Genomic DNA, 26,463 nt, shown 5'->3' on the forward strand with positions numbered 1-26,463 from the left:
ATCACCCCCCTCCCTTTCCCCCCCAGCAGCCAAACAAAAGAACAATGGGAAGGTAACCAGATAGCAGCTCCCTAACACAAGATAACAGCTGCCTGGTAGATCTAAGAACAACACTCAATAGTAAAAACCCATGTCCCACTGAGACACATTCAGTTACATTGAGAAGGAAAAACAGCAGCCTGCCAGAAAGCATTTCTCTCCTTAAGTGCCGGCACAAGTCACATGACTGGGGGCAGCTGGGAAATTGACAAAATGTCTAGCCCCATGTCAGATTTCAAAATTGAATATAAAAAAATCTGTTTGCTCTTTTGAGAAATGGATTTCAGTGCAGAATTCTGCTGGAGTAGCACTATTAACTGATGCCTTTTGGAAAAAACATGTTTTCCGATGACAGGATCCCTTTAATTTATAATCATTTTTATGTTAATGGTATGGGCAACCAAAGTGTTAGGTACCCCCCTGTGAATGTAATCGCTAGGTTTGCTCAGCGGGCCAATGCTCCTGTTAGGAAAACACTGCACAGGCCCAGAAAGTTTTAATCACAACTCCACCATTTTGTCTTGCTTGCACTGTTCCCATCAGACAAAGACTGATCAGATTTAGATGCTACTGCACATGCACAAAGTCCTTTAATTTTACATTTTACAATAGGACTCTCTCTAACATACTTAAATGTACAGCAGCCGAATGCAATTATCTACCTTCTGTAACACACCAAGGGGCAGATTTATCAAGGGTCGAATTTCAAATTCATGGGAGTAGGATAAATCTCGAAAATCAAATTCAATTTTTTTAAAAAATTTGAATCAAATTTTAACAATCCCCTAGTTGAATTTGACAGTTTAGGCTATAAAAAAAACTTGAAAATTCAAATTTGAAATTCGACCCTTGATAAATCTGCCCCTTAATCTACCTAATAAGAAAAACCACAAAAATATATTCTTTCGCTTTCTGAAAATCATTTGGATATTTAAAAGAGACCGGTCACCCAAAAAATTATTCCAAATACTATTTTATCATGTTAGTTAAGCAAAATGAACTTTAATTAGACTGTATAAATTATTTGACTCTGGTTTCCATCAGTCTGGGAATTCATAATGATAGCAAGCAGGTGCCATTTTGTGGACACTGTTATTAAGGCAAGTCTTGCATCATCATATTAGAATCTTGTTTGTGCACCAGAATGGGGGGGCTGATGTCCATCCCCATGTACTGGCTACACAATTAAATGGTTAAGAGAACTTGGGGAATGTGGAGAGGGCAATGACATCTACTAAGTGCTGAATGGAAAGTGAAAGTAATTGCCTGCCCTGCCTCTATGCCTAAGGCCTAGAGGAGGGGCAGACAATATTTGATTGACAGCTGAGATTTTTAAATGAGTTTACAACAGCTATGAATGCTTTAATAAAAAAAGAATTTGGATTTCATGTTTAATTTGCAAAGTACTTTTATTATACAGCTTTTTATGTCTAGGTGAGAGGTCCGCTTTAAGCTGCATCTTAGTCTGTGCATTGCAAGTAGCAATCAAGGCTTGTTTTCTGCAAGTGACTAGTCATTGATCCTAAGGGTCCATTCTGCCACTGCAGCATACATTTCTAAATGTATCTAGCCTCATTTCATAATGATATGAAAAGACACAAAGCTTAGCCAAGTAAAACCCTTACCTTTGTGGGTACTGTAGAGGGCAGCAAATGTGACCATGAAGAATGTAGTGGAGTATTTCCCAGCATTCACCAGGTGAGGGAAAGCTCGCTTGGTATCACGGTACCGTCTGAGACACTGGATAAACCGTAGCCAGGCAGGAATACACTGAACCACAGCACGCACTCCGTATGAATATGAGTTACACACGCTGTTATCTGTTAGATGAGGAGAGGTTATCTCACAACTGGTACTGCTTAGCTTGTTTATAAAAACAGTAAACTCATGCTCATTATCTCGTTGCAGTCGTATCCCACTTTTCTATCCAGGTTCGTTAGAGGAAAACTATAACCCCAAAATGAACACTTAAGCAACAGATATTTTACAATATATTAAGTGGAATATTAAAGAATCTTACCAGACTGGTCTATATATTTAAGTAAACATTGCCCTTTTACATCTCTTGGTCTCTGTGCTGCCTCAGAGATCACCTGACCAGAAATACTGCAGCTCTAACTGTAATAGTAAGAAGTGTTGAAGCAAAAGACAGAACTCTGCCTGTTAATTGGCTCATGTGACCTAACAAGTATGGTTTGTTTGGTATGTTTCTGTGCAGTGAATCCAAACAAACAGTAGCAGACAGCACCATCAAGGATTTAAGTTAAAAAGCCTTTATTTGCTACTTTTTGGCTTTACGATCTGGACAGTTAGTGTGCAGTGAATAGTATGATCCCAGGGGGCGGTCCTTATTTTTTAAAATGGCAGTTTTCTATTTATGATTACCCAATGGCACATTCTACTAGAAAAGTATATTATTATGAAAATGGTTTATTTACATGAAGACGGGTTTTACATATGAGCTGTTTTATGCAATATCTTTTTATAGAGACCTACAATGTTTGGGGGGTATAGTTTTCCTTTAAAATTTTTTTTTTTTTTTTTTTTTTTTTTTTTTTTAAATGTTAGCAAGTTATAATACAACTGGCCTTAAAAGTTATAAAAATAGCAGTAGTAATTTTTCCTACAGACGAATGGGTTATGCCATAAATGTAACAAAGTAAAATAACTGCATATAATAAACAAAACCCATGAATATTGTGTAAATGATATCCTTATAAACGGCTCTTAGTGATGTCATTAGTTATAAATGGTTATTTCACTAAAACTTGTGTATTATAATAAATAAAGTACCCCTTGTTGGAAAATATGAGGATATTACAAGTAACCTTGGATCTGTATAAAAGCACTCAGCCTTCACCTCATGCTTATAAATGGCCATGGAACTCCTCAGTGATTTATAATATCCTTATATTTTACAATAGAGGGTACTTTATTCACTATATAATACAGCAACTGAGTGATGTAAAAATATAGAAAGTTTTAAAAATTGACATAGAACTATTGCTATCACAAATACTATAGACAAAACCTATTTATTAAACATTCTTTAAAATTTGGGTACATTTGTAGGAAATACCAATTCCCCTTTAAGCAACAAAGGGAATATTGATAATTTCCTTATACAAGCTGTAATGTACAGGTACAATATAATTTGCAAGAAGATCAAGTGCACCAAGTGTAGGCCAGCCCACTTTTTTTCTGGGCATGGTAAGTTTTCATCTATCTCACCTGAGATAATAAGTCCTTCGCTTTGTCCCCAGTTAAGCTCAAAACTGTAGAAGCAGATCATGAACTCCAGGTCCATGAGAATAACAGCCAAACTATTAAGTTGATCGGCCAGCCAGAAATCTGCAAAACCCACTTTGTGAAATGGTGCAGTGAAAACCCGGAACTAATTAGGGATAAAAAAATAAAAAGAGAGGGGTTTAAAGTCATATTTTTTTTTAATTCAATGGCCCAAAGAAGTAGGATATAAACTGGACATGAATAAAAGCCACTAATGACCAAAGAAAATGAAGTGTAACTCTAGTTGGGCACCTACCAGTAGTTTAAGGAGCCAGAATCGAGACTTGTAATAGAAGGTTTTGGTGGGGTTGACAAGGAAGAGTAACATTAAACCATACAGAATTAAAGGATTCAGATGCATCTGTAGGTTGATCCGCAATCCAAAAATGCAGGAGAACAGGCTGAAACACCACAATATTCCCAAGAAACCTGCAATCTAAGTGAAAGTCATAATGTACATCGTCATTATCACTGGCTATGGAAATTTGATAATGCATTTATGTACGTGTGGTCAGCAATCCGTAAGAAAATAATTCCTGTAAATCAAAATTAACTAAGCTTACTGTTCCAGACAGGCCATACCTAACATTTAATTTAAAAGCATTTCCTGAAAGGCTAATTTAATAAGCAGAACAGTCCCGGATCTTCCATACTAAACATCTAATGGACACAAGCATGCCATCATGACTCCTCTTAGGTCTCCTCAAATGACACTGTCTTTTGCATTTGCACAGTTCGTAACATACATAATCCTAAATCCCCAATCAAACATACTAATATCTACAAGTACCTTACAAATGTATTCAGATAACTGCAAACGTCTGTTATACCTAATTAAAGGAACAGTAACACTAAAAAAAGTAATTAAATTTTCTAAAGTAATGGAAGTATATTGTACTGTTGTGCTGCACTGGTTCAACTGGTTTGTTTTCTTCAGAAACAAAACTATAGTTTATATAAACAAGCTGCTGTGTAGCCATGGGGGCAGCCATTCAAAGCTGAAAAAAGAGAAAAGGCACAGGATAAACAGCAGATAAAAGATACGTGCTGTAGCATACAATAAGATTCTTATCTGTTATCTACTGTGTCTCCTGTGCTTGAATGGCTGCCCCCATGGCTACACAGCAGCTTTTTATATAAACTATAGTTTGTTTTCTGAAGTAAACACACTTGTTTTACCAGTGCAGGGCAACACTACATTATATTGTATATTCTTTAAAACAATTTCATTTTTTGGTGTTACGGTTCCTTTAATGGTTCCTAATTAGCATTTTTACTATTTGTTTGTGACCATATGGTATTAGATTCCCCTTTTTAAATGGGGTTGGGAAACAAACTATTTCAGGACATATGGAATACATACATACTCCTTGAAGATACTACGCTTGATGGATTGAATCAAGTCCCCCAATGCTGCAAAGCAGCAATGTTGATCACTGAGCCATTTTTAGCATTTTTCTGATTCTTTATGGCAGTTACATGTATAAAAAAAAATTAAGTTTACTCTACCAAAAATTTAAGAAAACCTTACCTCAAAAAGATGCTGATGGGAAAGGTTATTGCGGGGATTAAGCTCAAAGATTAGGACATGGTTAACCCCAGCTTGTCTCCAGCCATATGTATTGATGCCAAGAAGAAACAGGAATTCAATAAGAAGAAATCCACCCCTGTAAATTCGAACCATGGGCCACACATCACCGTTCTTAAGGTAGAAGGTACCTAGAAGAAGTAACATGTTACAAATATAGATGAAATACAAATGAATAAAAAACAGCTTCCTGTTCGTTCCTATGCAATCCAGCGCTTGTAGTGCTAGACAAAGAGTGCACTGAGGCATGTATATAAACAACTATTCTAAAAATGTTACAATCCCAGATAAATATATCTGATCTACAATTTAATGATTCAAATTATTTATAATTTCACAGACATACCTGCCATTATGACTGCCATGTTCAAAACCACAAAAATGCCACAATAGAGTCCAACACGAAAGGTTGTCCAGGCTGGAGCTGGCTGAATGAAAACAGTAGTACATAGATATCACAAAAACGTTTCACACAAAAGAGACCAAGCCATAAACCTGCTATTCTAATGTCAAATCAATTTAGCATAGCTCTAGAATCAAAAGGAACAATATGCAGCAACTTATTTCAGGTTTAAAAATACAGGTAAAATATTTTGCCTGTTTCTAAAAATGTCCATTTTTAATACTATGAAATAATGCCTTGTCAGTGCAGAATATGTAAAGTCCCTTCATTTGTTGCAATTTTTCTGCAAGATTTGTCATGCGAGCTACACCTTATAATCTACTCGTGTTTTAACATATTCTGCTACAGCTATAATTAAAATGACACACTGACAGCAGCTTTGGCCCATTTGGTGTAAAGACCAAATACAATGTATTTAAGGAATATATATATATTGTATCATAATGTTTAACATCCTGTGATTTGTAGTCATCATCTGGAGGACCATACTACAGAAACATTGATCTAGCTCCTTCTAAATTCCTTGGTGTTCAGTGGTTAGCAGTGACAAACTTAAAGGAACAGTAACACCAAAAAATTAAAGTGCTTTAAAGGAATGACAATTTCATGTACTGTTGCCCTGCACTGGTAAAACTGGAGTGTCTGCTTCAGAAACTCAACTACAGTTTATATCAATAAGCTGTTGTGCAGCCATGTGTATCCTGTACCTTTTCTCCTTTTTCAGCTTTGAATTACTGCCTCCATGGCCATAAAGCAGCTTGTTTATATAAATTATAGTAGAGGTTCTGAAGCAAATACAACAGTTGTACCAGTGCAGGGTAACAGTACATTATATTTTCATTACTTTAAAATGCTTTAATTTTTTGCTGTTATTGTTCCTTTAAGGTAAATAAAGGCAAGAAAAATGGGGTTTAGGGAGTAAGGCTGGATTATGAAACATTAACTTTTATTGGTGGCCAGGGCCTATTTTGGCACTGTTACTTATATCTGAAAAGTGAATTCAGTTCAGACACCACATAATTCATTAGGGGTAATATCAGTTCTTTTTTGTTGGTAATTGCTTTGCGAATCGAATGGAACAACAAGTTAAGCCAGCCCAGTAACAGAGCCTCAACCAATCAGTTATGTGTGTGACATCAGTGTATTTAATAATAATAATAATAATAATAATAAGCTCAAAAGCTGTATGTGTGATGGCCTTGGTTGTTAGGCTTGCCAAACTATCACATTCCAGTCAACCAACAAGGTGTTTGGTAACAAATAGTGCCATGTTCCAGCAGGAAGGTGAGAAGTCTTGTGAGTGGGTTTACCAGAGAATTCAGTAACTTAGCCAGTCTTACTGGTAAGCATTAACCAACAATACATTCTTAGGGGGCTGTACCAAACACTCCTTGGTAGCAGCAAACACTTAAAACACATTACTGATGTAGTGAAAAATAAAATATGGACCACAAGACTTCAGTTATAGAAGTGTTATATGACAGCCATCATATCAGTCAGCAAGGAAAAAGAATATGGAAGCTTATAACAAAATTTTACAGAGCTATTTTACTGCTATAAAATCTGGGACTGCAACTGAGAATCTTTAACACTGACAAATTTTGAAGAAGATGAAGAGGGATTAAAAGATTTAAAGCAAGGAAAGCAATAAAAGGCCAATTGTTAACGTGTTAATCGTTCCAAATAAAGCTTCTTACCTGGGCTGCACCAAGAGGTGGCACCCGCAAGCGTTTCATGGCTTTTTGTCTGTCCCCGCTTTCTAAATCATTGGTTACAACACTCTGAGTCAAACAGAAACAGAATGAATCAAGAATTAGTTATGTGACAAAAAATTATGCTGTTACCTAGGATCAATTCAAAGGGAACCAATACCGGATATAGGTTGGCTTAGTATTGTATGCAATATATTCAGTCACTTTGAACCTTTGTCTCCGTCAGTGCAATTATGTTTTATCTTCTACTTTATAGCAAAAGTGTGACTATTCTGACCACATTAAATAGCAGGGACGCATCAGATCTACAATTTTAGAATTCAGGTAAATTAACCAAAATCTGAACTCTAATTTACATATGCTAATAAGAAGATAAATAAATAAATGAATAAAAGATTGCAGCATATGACAAAATATTGTCAACTTCAGCTGCCCAATGATCAAACCTCACATAATAGTAAGAGTTCAGATTTGGTTGAGTTAAGCCAGGCATTAGAAATCAACCCAGTCCAAATGCTACAAAAAGGCAGGATACCAAATATAGTTTTTAGCAGTTATGATGTATATTTTAGTTAGTACATGTAAGTAAATAAAAGTTGCATACAGTATACCCAGTTCTGGTAGTAAATTTACTTGTATAAATTTTATACAAAATAACTAAAGATGGCCATATACTGGATTAAGACTAGCCAGGGTAGTACTTTGGGGACCCCATCTTCTCACATCATGCTTACTTCCATATAAGTCCAGTTTTTAACATCTCTGTTATAGGCACACAGTATAAATTTAATTCACACTTAAACTCCAGGACAGCCTTTTTTACCAATGACCGCTGAATAAAAAGCATTACGTACAACCCAAGCCCTGTGACCCTGACAGTCAGCTAATACACAGCTGAACATGGGAACTTGTCCAGTGCTGCAGTCACCTCACCATTCTTAAAGGAACCGTAACACCAAATAATAAAAACGTTTTAAAGTAATGAAAATATCATGTACTGTTGCCCTGCACTGGTAAAACTGATCTGTTTGCTTCAGAAACACTACTATATTCCTTATAAACAAGCTGCTGTGTAGCAATGGCGGAAATTGAAAAAAGCCTATATGGCACAGGTTAAATAGTGGATAACAGATAACACCATTAAGTTCTACAGAGCTTATCTGCTATCTGCTGTGTAACCTGAGCCTTTTCTCCTTTGAATGGCCGCCCCCCATGGCTACACAGCCACTTATTTATATAAACAATTGTAGTGATTCTGAAGCAAACAGAGCAGTTGTACCAGTGCCAGGCAGCACTGTATTATATTTTTATTACTTTAAAACACTTCTTTTTTAATGTTACTGTTCCTTTAAGAAGCTAATGAATATGAGCTTCTTCACTGCCTATACCTACTTCAGAAAGTTTTTCTACCACTGGTGAGCTGGAACCAGGACTGGTCTATTTACAGCAGATACTGGCTGATTGTCAAAGCCTCAGAGTTCTGGTTGATAACGTTTTGCAGAGCGCCTATGGTTCAATCAACTGCCATGTTTTTCTCATCTGCGGCTGCAACAGCCAGCTGTGAAGCAGGTGAATTTCCAGCTGCTATTCCCTTTCAACAGAGAGATTAGAAGAGGGAAACTCATCTCATGTCCTTTCACAAGGCAACATGCATTTCCAGATGGTCAGGTAATTTAGTTAAAATCATGTCTTTGGTATATATTGTCAATTCAAAAAGAAAAATAGATAGCACACACTTATACAAATAATTGAATAATGTGTGCACATCCCCCAATGTCCGCTCACTATTGGGACAGCTTGCAAAAAATGCTTATGGGCACCACTCCATTTAAAAAATAAAAAGCAAGGGCAACAGCAACATTTCGAGCCATATTTCGAATGTTTTGGTATGTATAGTTACCATAACACAGAGAGTCACAGTGTGCATCACAGATGCAGGATATTGCAAAGACAATTAGTGCAAGAGAAACACAAAAACCATCTACCTCAGTCTCACAGATCAGCTGGTTGATTTTTTTGCAGGTGTAAAATGGTGCCACCTCCACATGAGCAACACGCCAGTCTGCCCCACGACTTGTCTCCAGGATCTTGTCATGTTTCTTAAGGATTTTACGGAACCCTGTAAAGTTTAAATTCTGAAAGAAAAGAAATAAGGATTTACACCAGTATAAAGACATTACAGCTTTCCTATAGAGACACTGTCTATGTAAAGAGGAGTTAAAACTGTTCCCACGTCCTAAAATTCTGCATTTTGCTGATAAAAAGAACAGAGAAACCAAGTTTATGTCAAAAAAGGCGCCCGAATGACCATCTGTAAGAGATTTACATTTCTAGCAATGGTCAGAATATAAGACTCTGGCATTATTAATTGATGGAGCAAATATTCATGGCCAGACGATACATATGATAAAGGGATCAACCCACAAATATGCTCTAGTGAGGTAACCCACAGTATCCAATCATAAATTCTATTTTATCACTTACTGAAGGAAGATAGTACAAACAAACCACTGGCAGAGGAAATTAAATGGATGTCATTTGGTGCAATGTGGGTTTTTCTTTGATAGTGGGAGAATACTTGCTTCTGTATTTTAGACCTGTATAAAAATCTTTCAAAACATTATGGGGCAGATTTATCAAGCGTCAAATTTCAAATAAGAATTCGAATTTTCTAGTTTTTTTATGGCCAAAACTGTCAAATTTGACTAGGAAGTTATCCAAATTTGATTTCAGTTTTTAAAAAATTTTGAATTAAATTTTTGAGATTTATAATACTCTTTAAGAACTCAAATTGACTATTCTCCACCTAAAACCTGCTGAATTGATGTATAAGTCAATGCGAGTGTGGTGGTCCAGGGACCAATTTGGTGATGTTTGCAGCCTTCCTGACATTTGAGGTTTTTTTCTGAGAAAAAAATTTGAATCAAATTTGATTTGAGTTTTTGGGTGATCGTATTCATCCTATTAGAAAATTAGATTTTTATAATAAAATTCGATAGGGGTCCAACGCCAGGCAATCCCCAGCAGACAGGGGTAAAACAAACAGTGGTTAAAAGGCAAACTGTGTGCCATAGATGTTTTTAACCCTTTTGAAGACCAAGTTACAGAGGAATTCTGACAGAAACTGGCACCTGTAGATACCAAAGGTAATCCTTTTTTCCAGATCATTAACATATTTAGCATGGAACTAATGCAGGTCAAATTTCGAGTTCATAGGAGTTTATGGGAGCTTTAAAAAAACTCACATGAATTCGAAATTCGACCCTTGATAAATGTGCCTCCAAGTCCCAAACAGTGCCGGAACTACCGGGGGAGCAGGGGTGCAATTGGGCCAGGGCCCGCACCCCCTCAGGGCCCCCCGGCAGCTCGCACACTGCCGATTTCAGCGCAGATAATCTGGTACAGAAGGGGGCGGGGTCCTGGCTGCACGTCCCGCACCAGGGCCCGTCCCCTCCAGTTACGTTACTGGTCCCAAACCTATTGAAGTGTTATGTATTTGTATGGAGATAAAGACATAAATATATATGGGGGCTACTCTAACTAGAGCCTGCAATTCAGTAGCGCACACCAAGAGCCAGAGACTTCAGTCAGGATTAAAACAGCTTCAGCTCTTTACTATGAAAAGATGGTCTGTAGTCTAATATAAGTCACATATAAAAACTAATATCTGGAAACAAATTATCCAGAAATTTTGGAATACCAGCATTATGTCAATGACTTGAATTTTTTTAAATCTGGAAAAACTCATATGCTAAGCTTTCTGAATAACGAGTCATACCTGTAAAGCCCCTTGATGGTTAATAATGTCCAAGTAATTCTTTGATTCAATATAGACCACCACTTCAGCACCTTTTTAGAACCATCTCCTAAAAGATGTCTGCTGGCGTGGGTTTGATGCCTGCTAGCTGGAGTGATGCGAGAGATGTGTTACTGTGAGTGAAGTGTAGGTGACTGCTACCAAGAGAGTGCTTTGTATAAAATAGCTACTGTTACTCTGAGATACTAGTCAAGAAGGTGTGAGAAACCTGCTGCTTGGAAGAAAATTTAATTTGGTTGACTGTTGTGAGAAAAGCTGACCATAGATGCAAAGATCCAATTGTACAAATCCTGCCACTAACCTTTCAGATCAAATAAAGTACAAAAAGAACAGATCAGCCGATGTTCTGCCCCTACAGCAATTGTACGAAAGTTATGTCCGACAAAAGCTGGTGACCGTCTCCCACTGAAGATCGGCAGATCGGCAATACATGCAGAGATATTTTCAGAAGTCGCCAAAAATTTTCTAACCTGTCCGATCGTCTGAACGACTGATCGGCATGGCACGACAGATGTCAGGACTCTCCACACACGATCCGAAAATCGTACTTCGGATTTTTGCGTCTATGGCCGGCTTTACGTTTACATTTACAGTGAGTGTGTAATGTATGAATTTTTGCCGACTTCCGATAATATCTCTGCATGTATTGCCGAATCATAGTTATTGCAGCTTTGCAAAATATTCTTTGAATATAACTATCCATAGAGAACACCTTAATCCCACTAATAAAAAATCAACATGTACCATGTTACAATTGAAATTAGGACTGTGTGCTACAATTCATATTTCCAAACCATTCAATCTACTTGTTACAGGATATCATTTGTTTGTTAGCACCCTCTGCTTTCCCACTAAACAAAGGATTGTTTTAACTCACTTTTTGACAAATGCCCAAAATTGTATTTACTCAGCATTTTTTATTTTTGCTAAGCATTTTTCAACTGGTCCCAAACAAAGAAAATTGTAAAAAGTAGGCATTTCATTGAGACACACAGCAAACACCACGTGTACTGCATCTGGTCATTCAATAGGAATCATGGCTCAAATAAGCAGCATATGGTCTGATTGTGAACAAAATGCACTTCCGCAAACCTCCTTATTTCTGTTTTTGGACTTGTAAATACCAATATTGCTTATTTTTTCCATGCTTACAATGGTTTATTTACATCTTCTTTCACATGTTAAATATCAGTCATGTGTTCCTACTGAAGCTAACAATGGGACTGGTGAAGGTTGCTGAATACGTACCTGGTAGTTCTGAAGCAGAATCAAGCTCAGATAGAACTCACTAAATGCAAGTTTCAGGTCCTTTATATTCCTGTGCTGTACCCGCTCCTCGTGTGTCAAAGCAAACACTGCCTTCCTACGCTGCCTAAGGCCTGGTAGGGTGCTGCTCTCCCTCTGTGCATCAAGTGAAGACTGCAGTTCATTTTGTAGGGTTGCTGAACACCGCTGGGCCTCTGCCAATTTTTCTAAAAACAAATTAGGAAAGTCAGTATTTGAAATACAAAATTTGAGTCACCTTAAGTGTTAGCATTTTGCATACAGCTTTCCAGTTACCTGAATAAAATGTGTTTATTTTGGCAAGTTCCTTCTCACATGTCTGAAAGAATTTTTCTTCAAACTTGGCATAATACCTCTTCACAGTGTCCTCATCTGTTACTAGAAGACAAAAGCATATAGGAGTTACTAAAATGATACACATAACTTGTAGACCAATTTAAATGGTCTTTGCATGCTTATAAACGCAGTGCACTTCCAGAGGGTCAGTATGTGAGAGTTGGACAAATGCATTGACCGTAAGTAGGACACGCAAAGCCACACATTAGAAAGTGACTTTAACACATCCAATGTGTCCCTTCTGCCTCAGGTACTTTACTTTTCCTGCTGGACATTCTCATTTTACATTTTTCTTCAAAGAGAGATGGAAACACTGCGCACTGTTCAAAGTTATTGATGTATAAAAAGACTGCCCAACATGAATCTGTTGCAAGAGTGTAAATGTGTGTATATTCAATCTATTTCCCTTAAAGGGATACTGTCATGGGAAAAACATTTTTCAAAATGAATCAATTAATAGTGCTGCTCCAGCAGAATTCTGCACTGAAATCCATTTCTCAAAAGAGCAAACAGATTTTTTTATATTCAATTTTGAAATCTGACATGGGGCTAGACATAGAGTCAATTTCCCAGCTGCCCCAAGTCATGTGACTTGTGCTCTGATAAACTTCAATCAATCTTTACTGCTGTACTGCAAGTTGGAGTGATATCACCCCCCCCTCCCTTCCCCCCCCCCAGTAGCCAAACAAAAGAACAATGGGAGGGTAACCAGATAACAGCTCCCTAACAACAGCTGCCTGGTAGATGTAAGAACAACACTCAATAGTAAAAACCCATGTCTCACTGAGACACATTCAGTTACATTGAGGAGGAAAAACAGCAGCCTGCCAGAAAGCAATTCTCTCCTAAAGTGCAGGGACAAGTCATATGACCAGGGGCAGCTAGGAAATTGACAAAATGTCTAGCCCCATTTCAGATTTCAAAATTGAATATAAAAAAATCTGTTTGCTCTTTTGAGAAATGGATTTCAGGAAAGAATTCTGCTGGAGTAGCACTATTAACTGATGCGTTTTGAAAAAACATGTTTTCCAATGACAGGATCCCTTTAACAACGAGCATTTCGACACATACCAAGGCTATTAATTATATGACAGGGATGTGCCCTCTCTTTACTGAGTGGCCTTGAGTGTACACACAGAATGACAACCGCATGTTAATAGTTCAGTCAAAAACAAAATGTGTGTTTTTTTTAGTCTTATATAGACCAGAGGAGCAAAGACAATGTAACATTTAGCACCTTATTGTTTGTATGGCTAATACAGCCTATTTATATCTGAAGGGGCAGAGCTGGCAGGTTAGATCATTTTGTAAATAGCAAGCTTCAGTCTTTTTAGAAAAAGACCCCAATTAAGACTGGGAGTCTGAAGCTATAAAAAATGTAACAAAAAGTACAATAATACAAATGCATTAAAATAGATTACATACAGTTCTTTTCAGGCATTGAATAGATAATTCAGCTACCCCCATCTACCTGCTGGCTGCTCAGTTTATATAAGCCATGTTTCAGCAAAAGCTTTATTGCTTTTCTAATATCCAGATGGGCTCAAGGCTAGTGTTAATAATGTTCTGGCATATCAAGTGTTTCTCAAAGGAGGAAATTGCTTCGATTGGCCCCTACACTACAAGAAGGTTCTTCATTATTGTGCCTTATTGCACAGTGAGTTGTTAAAAAAAAAAATAAAAAAAAAAATAAGAAACACAATAAAAGACAGTGTATGCAGAATATTTAGGATTTGGGGTTATGCAGAATATTTAGGATTTGGGGTTTTCTGAATAATAATTCTTTCCTTAATTTATATCTTCATACCTTAAGTCTGCTAATAATGATTTAAATATTAAACAAACTTAAAGGAACAATAACACTAAAAAATGAAAGTGGTTTAAAGGTAAGACATTTAAAACCTGCACTGGTAAAATTGGCGAGTTTGACTCAGAAACACTACTATAGCTTATATAAACAATCTGCTGTGTAGCCATGGGAGCAGCCATTCAAAGCTGAAAGAGGAGAAAAGGCACGGAATACACCACAGAAAACAGATAAGCTCTATGTGCCTCTACTGGTAACAAAACTAAAACAATTCCCTTCACGAGAAACAATGTATCACTTTACCTTCACATAAAATGTATGTCTTTTTATGTTGCATTTTTGTTGCTATATATATATATATATATATATATATATATATATATATATATATATATATATATATATATATATATATATATATATATATATATATATATATATATATATCACAAATACATGGTTTAATACAAGTTCCTTATTATAGTAAAATATATATTCAGTAGTACAATGCTGTAGAGACCTGTCCAAGTAGTATTTACATGAAACCCTGTAAATTACTATAAGCACTGAACTCTCTTACCTGCAAGATTTTACAGCAAATGATCTGCAAAAATTCCAGAGAACCAGTGGCATTAGAATTCATCTACTTATGGCATTCTCAAGCAATATTCTTTAATAAAACAGTAAAAATTCAAGACATTTAGCTGTAATTTCAACAGGTAGTAGCTATATTACAGGGATCAGAAATGGGTTGCCTCTGGCTAAATAGGCAATTATTAGCTGAGCAGATGCAGTTTGAGAAATATTGGAAAATCAAATGAAGTTTGTTCTCCCCATGAAAAATAAGGAAGGTATTTGTGATTAGCACAGGACTGCATTATGCATATGGAAAGGACAAGAAGGGCTTCAGTAGAAAGACATGGTATATTTCTTGGAACCAGTGTGTCCTATTAACTTTATTGGTATAACATGAGTATAACAATATTACATTAACTTGAAATGTCAATTAAATTAACATTAGTCATTCTGAATTGAGAAAGCCAGTTGGATGACTGGTGAAACGTTTAAGAAAAAAAAGCAAGTCCAGTTGATTTGACTTATTTCTACAGAGGTACCAGCCCAGGATCTGGGGTTAGTGATTCTATTGACAGTTTTCTGACATTCCTCAGTGACTTTCAGTGTTTTTGTGCTTTGTCTACAGCTGCCACTACCATTCTTGAATTCTTCTGTACAAAACTATAACTCAACCTGTTATAAATTCTAAGAGCATCACTATATGCCACTTGTATGGCACATTGTAAATTACCCACCAATTTAAACGTTAAGATTTGTGTGTCTTTACATTTGATGCCTAATCATCAAGGTGACTCGGGATTTTTTTAAATATTTTCCTTGTGTTATTTTCATCTGTCTAATTTATTAACATATTGTTTGTAATGAAAAGCAACATGCAAGATTAAGAAAAGTGTGTGTACAGATAGCACTATATAAATCAAAATATAAACACATGCAAACATTCCTTATCCCACTGCTTGACTGCTACAAAGAAGCCAGCACATTAACTACCAGGTCCAAGATTTACAGAGTCACAATAGCATGCGGAAATATATAATGAAATGCAATAGGTTACACTGCTTTAAGTTATGTTAAAGAAGGGGAAATACATTATTTATAACCTCTTCTGGTTGATTAAAAGTTTATTGTACTGCTGCAAGTAATAAGCAATTACCAGGTAGCAAGTGTCATATTTGACACAGTGCCAGTGGGACTCCTTATTAATTACATTTTAGATGAAGTGGAAGGATCCAATCAGAACAGATTCTGTGTTTGGTTACCATGTCACCCCAGTAACCTTGTTATAGTCACACAAAAGACTCTTCCAGCTAATATCTGCATTAGCTGCTGCCCCATTTACCGCATAGAATATTACGAACAGCTCTTAAGCTGGCCATAGACACATAGATCAGATCGTACCAATCATCGTACAATCGGACTGCCCCATCTCCCGACCTGCCACTAACCATTCCGATAAAATAAAGTAGAGAAGAACAGATCAGCCAACAATCATATGAAAGTTATGTCCATGACCAAAGCTAGTGACAGTCTCCCTCTAAAAATCGTACGATCGGCAATACATGCAGAGATATTATCGGCAGCTGACAGAAATCTTTTAACCTGTCCGATCGACCAAACGACGATCTCCGCCGGACAAAAAATGTCGGGAATCTCCACACACGATCAGATCTTTGCGTCTATGGCCAGCTTTAGCATTGCACATTTACAGCCTACTGCTACAGCCCATCAGCAGACGTCTGTTAGTCACTGCTCTTGTAATATCCAGCTGGGAATGTGTTAATGGAACAGAGCTTTACAGGTCTTTGAAAAAGGCACATGTCAGATTCTGTAATCTTGGACTAGATGTGAAACTGAACTATACAAAGGTAATGTTAGATGAGCAATTGTGCCACTGCAAAGCTACACTATCCTGTAATGTTTAGAAAGGTGCATACATATTCTTCGGCACACCACTTACTTTTCCTTTTTTTCTTTAGGGTGCATTCAACTCCTCCAGCTACTTCCAAGCCTGGTTTTCATACAACAATTAGAGGTACCACTGATTTTAGGAATCTATCATACTGTGGCCCTTTAAGAACTTGAATTAAGACTATTCACCACCTTAAACCTGCCAAATTGCTGTATAAGTCAATGGGAGAGGTCCAGGGATCAATTTGGTGACGTTTACAGCCTTCCTGAGATTCAAGTTTTTTTCAAATTCGATTAGAATGCAATTCGATTTGAGTTTTCAGGTCGATTGCATGCATCCGAGTTTAAAAAGTTCGATTTTTTTTCAACATATTTTGAATTTTTGGGAGTTTAGGGGAGTCACGTGAATTTGAAAATCGACCTTTCATAAATGTGCCTCCCAGTCACAAATATGCAATAGTATCCCTTAAAACTGTGCTTCTGCTAAGAACTGAGGATTTTCGTATCCTACTGCATGAAGTTTAGCACCCCTAGGCAGAATCAAATACCTTGGTTTAAAATGATAGTTATTATTTTCTCTCATACGGATTACATGCTAGATATGAATGTGGACTTTCAGTCTCCTGTAAGGTTGGCTTAGCAACCTTGAAACTAGTAAAGAACATGGCTACATGGAATACGTGCCTAGCTTTCACTGAAGAAATGAGCATCCCTTTGCTCTGAAAACATCTGAGCATGTGTCTATATAAGTAAAAAGGTTAACTGAAGATAATACTGGTCTCAGGCTGGAAAGAGGTTAATGAAAAAGTAAAGACCACAGTAAAAAGCATATAACCCTCCCCCAGCCCCTTGAGTAAGCAGAGTTCCTATGCACAATATATGCAGCCAGTAGGAAAGAGTGAGAGGAGGGGGTGCAGAGAGAGAGATGGAATCTGTGACCCCCACTGACACATTTCAAGCGTGTTTAAAATGGCAGCAAATAACTGCTTTAGAGAAAATTGTATTTTTCTTGTTCTATGGAAGGGAAAGGAGGGGGTAGAGGAGTAGTTGTGTGGGTGGAGGTGCATGTTGAAGTAGATGGAAAAAGAATGCACCACTGCTTAGCCTACAGCAGCTTTCAAATCCACTGCATCCCTATACATTATAATTGGTATTTATAAAGCACCAACATATTCAGCGGCACTGTACAATAAATGGGCATATGCACGAACATACAGATTTACATACAAAAACTACCAACATAAGTAGTAAAGAGGGCCCTGCCCAAAGGAGCTTACAATCTATACATTCCGACTAGTGACAACAGGTAGAAAGTGGAAGAGAGTGGAATAGAGGCAAATAAAGAGGCAAGGAGTAAACTTAGTTACACGCTTAAATAATATCTATAAATAAGAAATATTTAAATTATATGCTATATTTTCCACTAGAAAATAAAATGAAATAAAAAGGACCAGTACCACCAGGGAATTTTTAACTGCCCTAAAGGAATTTTCATAAATTGCCAAAATGATATAATAATACAATATTATCAAAGGTCAAGAGGCAAATTGAGTTTTATTTCATTGAAATAATTGCTCTTCCCCAACAGGACACGATTTTTAGATATTTAGAATATTTCTTATGCATGTTTTTAGAGACAAAGAATTTTGGAAAAAAAAAAAAAAAAAAAACGCTTTCAAACCAATGGGCACACTGGTATTTGAATGTAATAATGGAACAAATGAAATACACTTTTTTTCTTCCTGTTAGTGTTCCTTTTAGTGTATATGCAGTTTTAGACTATATATCGACAGACTGACTATTTATTGGTGTACGGTGGCAAAACGACAGCCTTGTCTGAAACAGATATCTAGCTGGTAAGTGGCCGGATATCCGTCAGATTTGAAAATAATGCATATGGACCTTTCCTGACATATCTTCCCAGGCCACTACTGTGTTTTGTGAGGCCATAAATCACCTGCACAATTGCTGGCAGGTGGTTTCCATTCAAGTCAAAGATGGGAATTAGGCTAATGGCACATGTAGCATTTTCTCCACCGGAAGAAAAATGCCAATTTCTGCTTCACAGCACCATGGGCACCAGAACCATCAATTGCCATTCACCTGTCAGTGCACACATAGACAGATTTGGCCCGAAATGACAGGTGTTTTGGGCTGAAACATGCCCTTTGCAGAATGAAAGGTGTATGTTATTACTGTCCATGCCACAAAAGAGTAAAGAGCAGACTGGAGTTGTCTGAGCAAGTGGAGAAAATATTATGGGGCAGATTTATTAAGGGTCAAATTGAAAATTCAAATTTTCAATTTTATTTTATGGTCAAAACTGTTAAATTTGACTAGGAATTATCCAAAGTCGATTCGAGATTTATCATACTCTGGCCATTTAAGAATTCAAATTTAACTATTCCCCAACTAAAAATTGCCAAATTACTGTTAAAGTCAATGAGAGAGTTCTAGGGATCAATTTGAAGATGTTTGCAATCTTCCTGAGATTCAAGGCTTTTTCAGAGAAAAAACTTGGATCGAATTTGATCTAATTCAATTCGTATTTCCGAGTTTAAAAAATGATATTTTATTAACAAATTTCCCCAAGTCAAATTTCAAATTCATTTGAATTTAAGGGAGTTATAAAAAAACTCACATGAATTTGAAATTCGACCCTTGATAAATGCTTTTAGCTTAAGTATCAATTGAAAGCAACAGACCTGGTGAGGCTTTGTTTAGACAACAGATGGCTAAATTCAACAGGAATGACAGCAAGCACAATAAAACAGTTTCCATATGCAGATAAATTGGGGTTTAAGTCAAAATAAATACGTTTTATTTTTGGTATTGCTATGCCTTTAAGATGGTCATGTATTTGTACAAATTGGTTAATAAAAGCTAAATACATATCCCCGGAATGCTTAGAATTTTGCTTACAAAGTTTCTGCTATTTATGTACACAGAAAAAGTTAAAAATAGTGAACAAAGATAATTTCAAGGGAATTCACCTGAAAGTAGGATTTATGAAAACTGGGAAAGGAAAGAAAATGATTACAGTTAGAGGCACATTGATCAAGGGTCAAATTTCTAAGTTTTTTAAAAAATCCCATGAACTCGAAATTCGACCAATCAAAATTTATTATAACAATGTAATTTTGTAAACTCGGATGAATACAATCAACCCGAAAACTTGAATTGAATCAAATTCGTTTTGAATTTTAAAAACTGTATTTGTATCCAATTGATCCCTGGATGTCTCCCATTGACTTAAACAGCAATTTGGCAGGTTTTAGGCAGCGAATTGTCAAATTCGCGTTCATAAAGGGCCAGTGTATGATAAATCTCAAATGAAAATTATTTGAAAAACTCAAATCCATTTGAATAACTCCATAGTGGAATTTTACAGTTTTGACCATTGGAAAACTAAATTTTTCAATTTAACCTTTTATAAATCTGCCCCTAAATGTTAATAATTAAAGAAAATAATTCAGTTTTAACAAACAAATGTCAGATTCACATTTATTTAGTCTATATGCCAATCAGGGGCTTAATTACCAGGGATGCAATCGCAACCTGGCCCACACCCCCTTGTGGGCCTCCGGATGATCGTGCCAATGGGTGGGGCAGCTGCTCTGCCTGCACCTGGACACCAGTGATCATAGTTATGTTATAGATGCTAATCAAATTAGGGAAAGGAATACATTCTTCAGTTTTTTCCAATTTAGTTAAATATATAAATAAAAAACGCAGTTCTGGAAAAGACCATTCGATCACTGGCAGACAATGATTCCTTGGCTCGCTGTACAGCACTCTAGCCACCATATGAAAACATCAAGATGGTATAATCCAAGTTCTCTGCCTTTAGTTCTCTGACTTTTATGGTATAGTGACTGGTTTCTTCACTGACCCTTTCTTTCCTGAAGTAGATCACGCAGAACAAATAACATAAGAAAAACACCTTCCCAGCAGAAGGCAGAGTGCAGGGAAATACTGGAATGAACAAAGACAACAGCGGGTGATGTGAGCAGCTTATACACGCTCCAGCAGTGGAGAGAGATAAACAAGAACATAATTATGAAGGACAAAAGGAACTGTTTTGAGAGGCTCTTTCAGGCTGGGAGAATCATAAACTATATAAAATAGTTATTAAATGAATGTATGACATCTTGTTTACCTCCAAGTTCTAACTCCTTATAAAAAGGAAAAACAAATGAAAAAATAAAAAATTGTTTAAAGATAAAATTTCTTTTTCATTTTGATCCAAGAACCAACGCTCCAAGTTATATTTCTACTGCAACCTGCAATATAAACTCCTTCGACCACCACGCACTTTGACCACTCAGTGTAGTCAAGAGACTTCTAGACATCTCTGAAAGAGGAACAGGCTAGCAAATGAAAAAGCTTTTTGAAACTTAAGGTGCTGTCCCATTTAAGAGACGTACAACTATACTGTCAAATTTCAAACTCATATTCAAATATGCTGATAAGAGCTGTTGGAGATACAGTAGAGATCTGGTATGCATGATCCATATTTTTGGCAGTGGATTAGGCCTTAGGCCTCTGGCATACAATTCAGAAAACTACTGGCTGGATTCTGGGGAACGGTCACTTCTTATACACTACTATTTCATATGAACATACTCCTTTTCTTCTTTCTACACATTGCTGAACGTTACCTGGATCACAACTACAGATCCCAATAAGGTGAATATTATCTAATTATACACCAACTTTTAAAGGCTGATTTGATAAACTGAATGAACTCCACACATATTATGTATTAACACGCCCAAGCAATATACCAAACGTAGAGCAATCTGGCTTCACCTTTAGAATTAGACTTTAACACAGATCTATACATATCATTGATTTTTGCATCTGTGGCTCAGAAAGCTCATTGTACTCCCCCTTCTGTCCCACCCTCCCTCTACTTTTTACTTTCAAACACCCTTTCTTTCTTTTTTCTTCTTCTGCCCTCTCATTCTTGAACTTCCTTTCTTCCTTCAATTTACCCATCACTAGTTTTTCTAGGGCTCGGGTTAGGGTGGCTACCACCCAAGCTTAATCTCCTGAAACGGGCTGACAGAATGTCCAAAGTTACACTCCTACCAGGTTTAGTGTAAATGTCCTGTCTGCCTGTACACTTAGTTAACAGGATACCAATTTATTGTTACAGAGGAAAAAAAATCATGCAATGATACCTTTTTGCTATTTTCCATAGTGTCCTGTTTTAGTAAATACTTATTCCAGAGCCCTCATGATAATAGGCTTCTAGATAACAGCTCTACCAATTTCAGGTTTGCTGAAATGGCCTCTTTTACAGTACTTAGCCAGAAACAGGTTCTGTTCTGGGAAGCAAATAATTAAATAGCAAGAGAATAGAAATCCCTATGAAAATTAAATTGCTTACTCCTATGAAAAGAAAGATACAATTTCATGTGTTTTTAGAAATATATTTATCTTATGTGTTCTAGAAGCTAGGTTACTGAATGTCATGTGCTACTATGACAGGTTCCCACAGAGTAAGTGTCTGGAGAGTAAAAGTCTGTTAAAGAAAAATGGCTTTTATTTCAGCCGGAGGAAAACTTGGGAAATGAAGTCAATTTTCTTCCAAAAACAGTTTAAACAACAAAAATAGCTTTCAGCAGCAAAAAGTGGTCAATAACAACTTAAAGGCAGCATAGTTACAGACCTCCACATTGTGTGGCTGTGTGTGTACAGGAACATAGGTTCCTTTGTGTCAGGAACACAGAGCTCCTGAGAGACTGAGAGACTGAGCAGCCCGGGTTTTAAAGAAACTAACACCAAAAATGTAACGTATTTTAAAGTAATGAAAATATAATGTGGTGTTGTACTACACTGGTACAACTTGTGTGTTTGCTTCAGAAACTCTACTATAGTTTATATAAAAAAGCTAATGTATAGCCATGGGGGCAGCCATTCAAGCTGGAACAAGGAGAAAAGGTACAGGATACACAGCAGATAACAGATAAACTTTGTAGTATATCATGGGATTCTTCTAAACATATCTGTAATCTACTGTCACATATGTTTGAATGGCTGCCCCCTTTGCTACAAAGCAGCTTGTTTATATAAACTATATTTGTGCATCTAAAGCAAACACACCCGTTACCAGTGCAGGGGTTACTGTTCCTTTAAGGACTACAGATTAGCCACTCGAGGCTAATCAGACCAAGCTGGTCAGCCTGTAGCAACTCACTCTGCTACACCTACCCACTCCTGAGTCTCTCCCATATGTTATCCTATCAAGTGTACTATTAGACTAGTACATCTTATATGTAATAAAGGAATTGTTATAATTTAAACCCTAGTGATAAAGAAATATATAAAAACATCGAAAATATGAAAAGCAAGGTTGTTACCATGGATACTAAAGCCCCTGGAGGGGGCCTCAGTCCTATCAGAAAACATGGAGATGTCTGACAACTTTGAAAGAAGAGCAGAAGGTGTTGTGGTACATGAAATTGTGCATTTTTGCATGCAGAATATCCGCAGAAGGATGGCAACAATGAAAAAGTTAAACAGACAAGATGAACCAGAGCTGAAATATAGAAATCACAGAAAAATGATGCAAGTGCGAGTTTTTTTCTGAAGGACTGTAGTATATCACTGAATTTAGTGCCAATGATTGGTATAACCAATCAGCATTTAGTAAGATGGTCAATGTAACACAATGCAATATCTTCAAAGAGGAAGCACTTCTTTCTAATGCCCTTGGAATTGTTACCTTTCTTTAACAAACTAGCAGTCTAAAAATCTTTATCATTATCAGGTCAACAGTTGGTAGGCATCCGCTAATATTTTATGTACAAGACTGGTATGCACTACCAACACCTAGGCATAGGGACAAAAATGTTGGAATGCACAGTGATTGAGAATAAATCTATATTTTTTTCATAACACAGAGTGTGGATCCTTCTACGATTATACTGTACATTTCATTTTCAAACCTGTACCCAATTTGTGCAAGTTGTAGTGCTGACACAAAGCGCATTATAGCTCTTTCAGATACCTGCCCTACTCACCAAAATTCCCTGTGATTGGGCTGGTGAAGACATGACTCTGCCTTATTTACTCCATAACTCCGCCCCTTACATTACAGACATGCACCCTCACACACTTGGCCAGTATTATGGTTGCCAAAAAGGAAACCCTAAAACACACTCAGCCTATGAATGGTACCTGTGCTTAATTATTTAATTCTCTGTTAAAGGAAAACTATACTCCTCAAACAATGTAGGTATCTATAAAAAGATATTGCATAAACAGCTCATATGTAAAACCCTGCTTCATGTAAATAAACCAATTTCATAATAATGTACTTTTCTAGTAGTATGTGCCATTGGGTAATCATAAATAGAAAATTGCCATTTTAAAAAATAAGGGCCGCCCCCTGGGATCGTATGATTCACGGTGCACACAAACAAACCATACTTGTTAGGTCACATGAGCCAATTAACAGACAGAGTTGTGTATTTTGCTTCCAGGCTTCTTCCTGTTACAGTTAGAGTTGCAGTATTTCTGGTCAGGTGATCTCTGAGGAATCACTTGAATGGTGGTTCAAGGCAAGAGATTTAAAAGGGCAATATATCAGTATTCATTTTGGGGGGTATAGTTTTCCTTTAAGACATCTCAATGGAAAGTGTGCTGCCATTATTGTAGGTTTAATCTGTGTAAGTTACCATCAATTACAAAGCATTATCTTCTTATTAGAAAGGAAGATGGAGACAGCCATGAATAACAAACATATTTTGTTAATCCTAAGAAGAGGATTCAGTCCACGGTTTACATTCTCCATACACACTTCACCCCCTGCAATAAGAATGACAACACGGCTGCATACCCTTCCCTCGCCCTGCTATCTACACCAAACAGAATACTAAATGGGAAAATCAATGGTGTAATGTCTGCTTTATTTAGGTGAGCCCGCACAGATGCATTTCAGTGTGCGCCTTCTGTTGATAATACTTTTGTCAACAAGGTCTGAATATAGTACCATATAAAAATTACATTTGTCCTGATTCTTTTCTATCTCACATCCCAGCAGGCAAACTCTATTAAGTTAGGAGATTATTTTGTAGAAGGAAATATCTAAAGCTTGCCTTTGTCCTGGTGGGATTTTCTAATTGGGTTAATCTTTTAATACTTGTTACAGAAGGTGTTCAAAGAAAGAGGAGAAAAGCTTGTTAAAACTAGGGATTTGCCGAATCCAGGATACGGTTCGGGATTCGGCCTTTTTCAAAAGGATTTGGATTCGGCTGAATCCTTCTGCCAGGCCCAATCGAATCTGAATCGATGGGGAGGGAAATCACAACACACTTTTTGTCACAAAACAAAGAAGTAAAAATGTTTTCCCCTTCCCACCCCTAATTTGCATATGCAAATTAGGATTTGGCTCGGTATTCGGCCGAATCTTTCGAGACAGATTCGGGGGTTCAGGCGAATCCAAAATAGTGGATTCGGTGCATCCCTAGTAAAAACTTATGTTACCATTTTGCCACTAAAATAATATACAATACCATACCTCCCAACTGTCCCGTTTTCCGCGGGACAGTCCCGATTTTGACAGCTCACCCCGCAGTCCCGGATTCTTACTACAAATGTCCCGACTTTCTCTTTGACCTTCTGCACTGAACAGCCAGAAAAAGATACAATGTTTCTAAAACTCAATTGTTTTTTGGCAGAGAGCCCAGAATGTGTGATAAGCAAAGAAACAATTGTAAATTTATGATGAGCAGATCTATTGGGGAAACTGTGCCTTGCAGATTAACTGGCAATTCACCTTCATTTGCAAAACTGTATTAACACATAAAAATCACAGAAATGTGTTCAAACTTTCATAACCTGCCAAGTGAACATGGTAATTGTGGGGGTGTGGCCACAAAAATAGGTGTGGTCAAAAATTCGGTGCTGTAAATCTTTTTGTCCCTCTTTCTATTTCCAAAATGTCATGAGGTATGCAGTACCATACAATCCTTTTGATTTTTTTTTTCTGTGTACTCTGATCACTTCTTTTTCACTCAAGCATTAATACAAACAAGTAGGTGATCCAAGTCCAAGCTGTAACCCTTCCCACAGCTGGCATTTGTATTGCATTTGTATTGCATTTGAGCTATGTACCTGGAAACCTACATCAACAAGTTCAGAGGCAAGGGAACGCCTGACTGTTTGGGCTGCTAAAGTACTTTGTACTAAGGGCTGTCTTTGTCTGCACAAATTGCCCAACTGCTCAAAGGCAATGACTGCAAACATTTAATAGAGGGAACAGATTTCTAGGAAGTTGATAGTTCACCTATATTTGGGATAATTAAAATATAACATAACTGAAATATAACACAAAACTAGACATAAAAGTTATCAGAAGTGGGGCCCAAATAATGTTGTGTTGTAGTCGCCAATAAACGAATTGAAGTAGTTATTCTGCTCTCCTCTGTATACTGTGTTACAAGGCTTGCAGTTCAAAAGATTGATGCATCACATCTGACAGGCCCAGAGTCCAAACATAATTGTTGGGTCCTCCACAGTTGCCCCCAAATTCTTTTCAATAGGGCTTTCCTCAAGCAGAAGAACTTGAATAGAATAAGTAACGAAATTTAAGAAATAAGAAAATGTTAAATCACGGAAATTAATAATGTATTATAAATTGGTGGGACCTCAAAAAAAAAAAAATTAACTTTTGTAAAATGAGTTAAAACTTAA

At 36.9% G+C, this 26,463-nt stretch overlaps 1 protein-coding gene across 1 annotated transcript in view; it reads right to left on the reverse strand.

Annotated features, from left to right (window-relative positions):
* Nucleotides 1-26,463, reverse strand: part of xpr1.S (xenotropic and polytropic retrovirus receptor 1 S homeolog) — a 69,242-nt gene that overhangs the window by 9,984 nt on the left and 32,795 nt on the right. Inside the window, exons 3-11 of the mRNA XM_018260982.2 lie at nt 12,408-12,509; nt 12,096-12,319; nt 9,016-9,165; nt 7,016-7,099; nt 5,262-5,343; nt 4,859-5,046; nt 3,584-3,763; nt 3,271-3,433; nt 1,665-1,859 (exon numbers count right to left, since the gene is read on the reverse strand). Of these exons, the coding sequence (XP_018116471.1) occupies nt 1,665-1,859; nt 3,271-3,433; nt 3,584-3,763; nt 4,859-5,046; nt 5,262-5,343; nt 7,016-7,099; nt 9,016-9,165; nt 12,096-12,319; nt 12,408-12,509 (1,368 nt within the window). The remainder of the gene's footprint in view (nt 1-1,664; nt 1,860-3,270; nt 3,434-3,583; nt 3,764-4,858; nt 5,047-5,261; nt 5,344-7,015; nt 7,100-9,015; nt 9,166-12,095; nt 12,320-12,407; nt 12,510-26,463) is intronic.

This window comes from Xenopus laevis, chromosome 4S (genome assembly GCF_017654675.1).
Source record: "Xenopus laevis strain J_2021 chromosome 4S, Xenopus_laevis_v10.1, whole genome shotgun sequence".
Lineage (NCBI taxonomy): Eukaryota > Metazoa > Chordata > Amphibia > Anura > Pipidae > Xenopus > Xenopus laevis.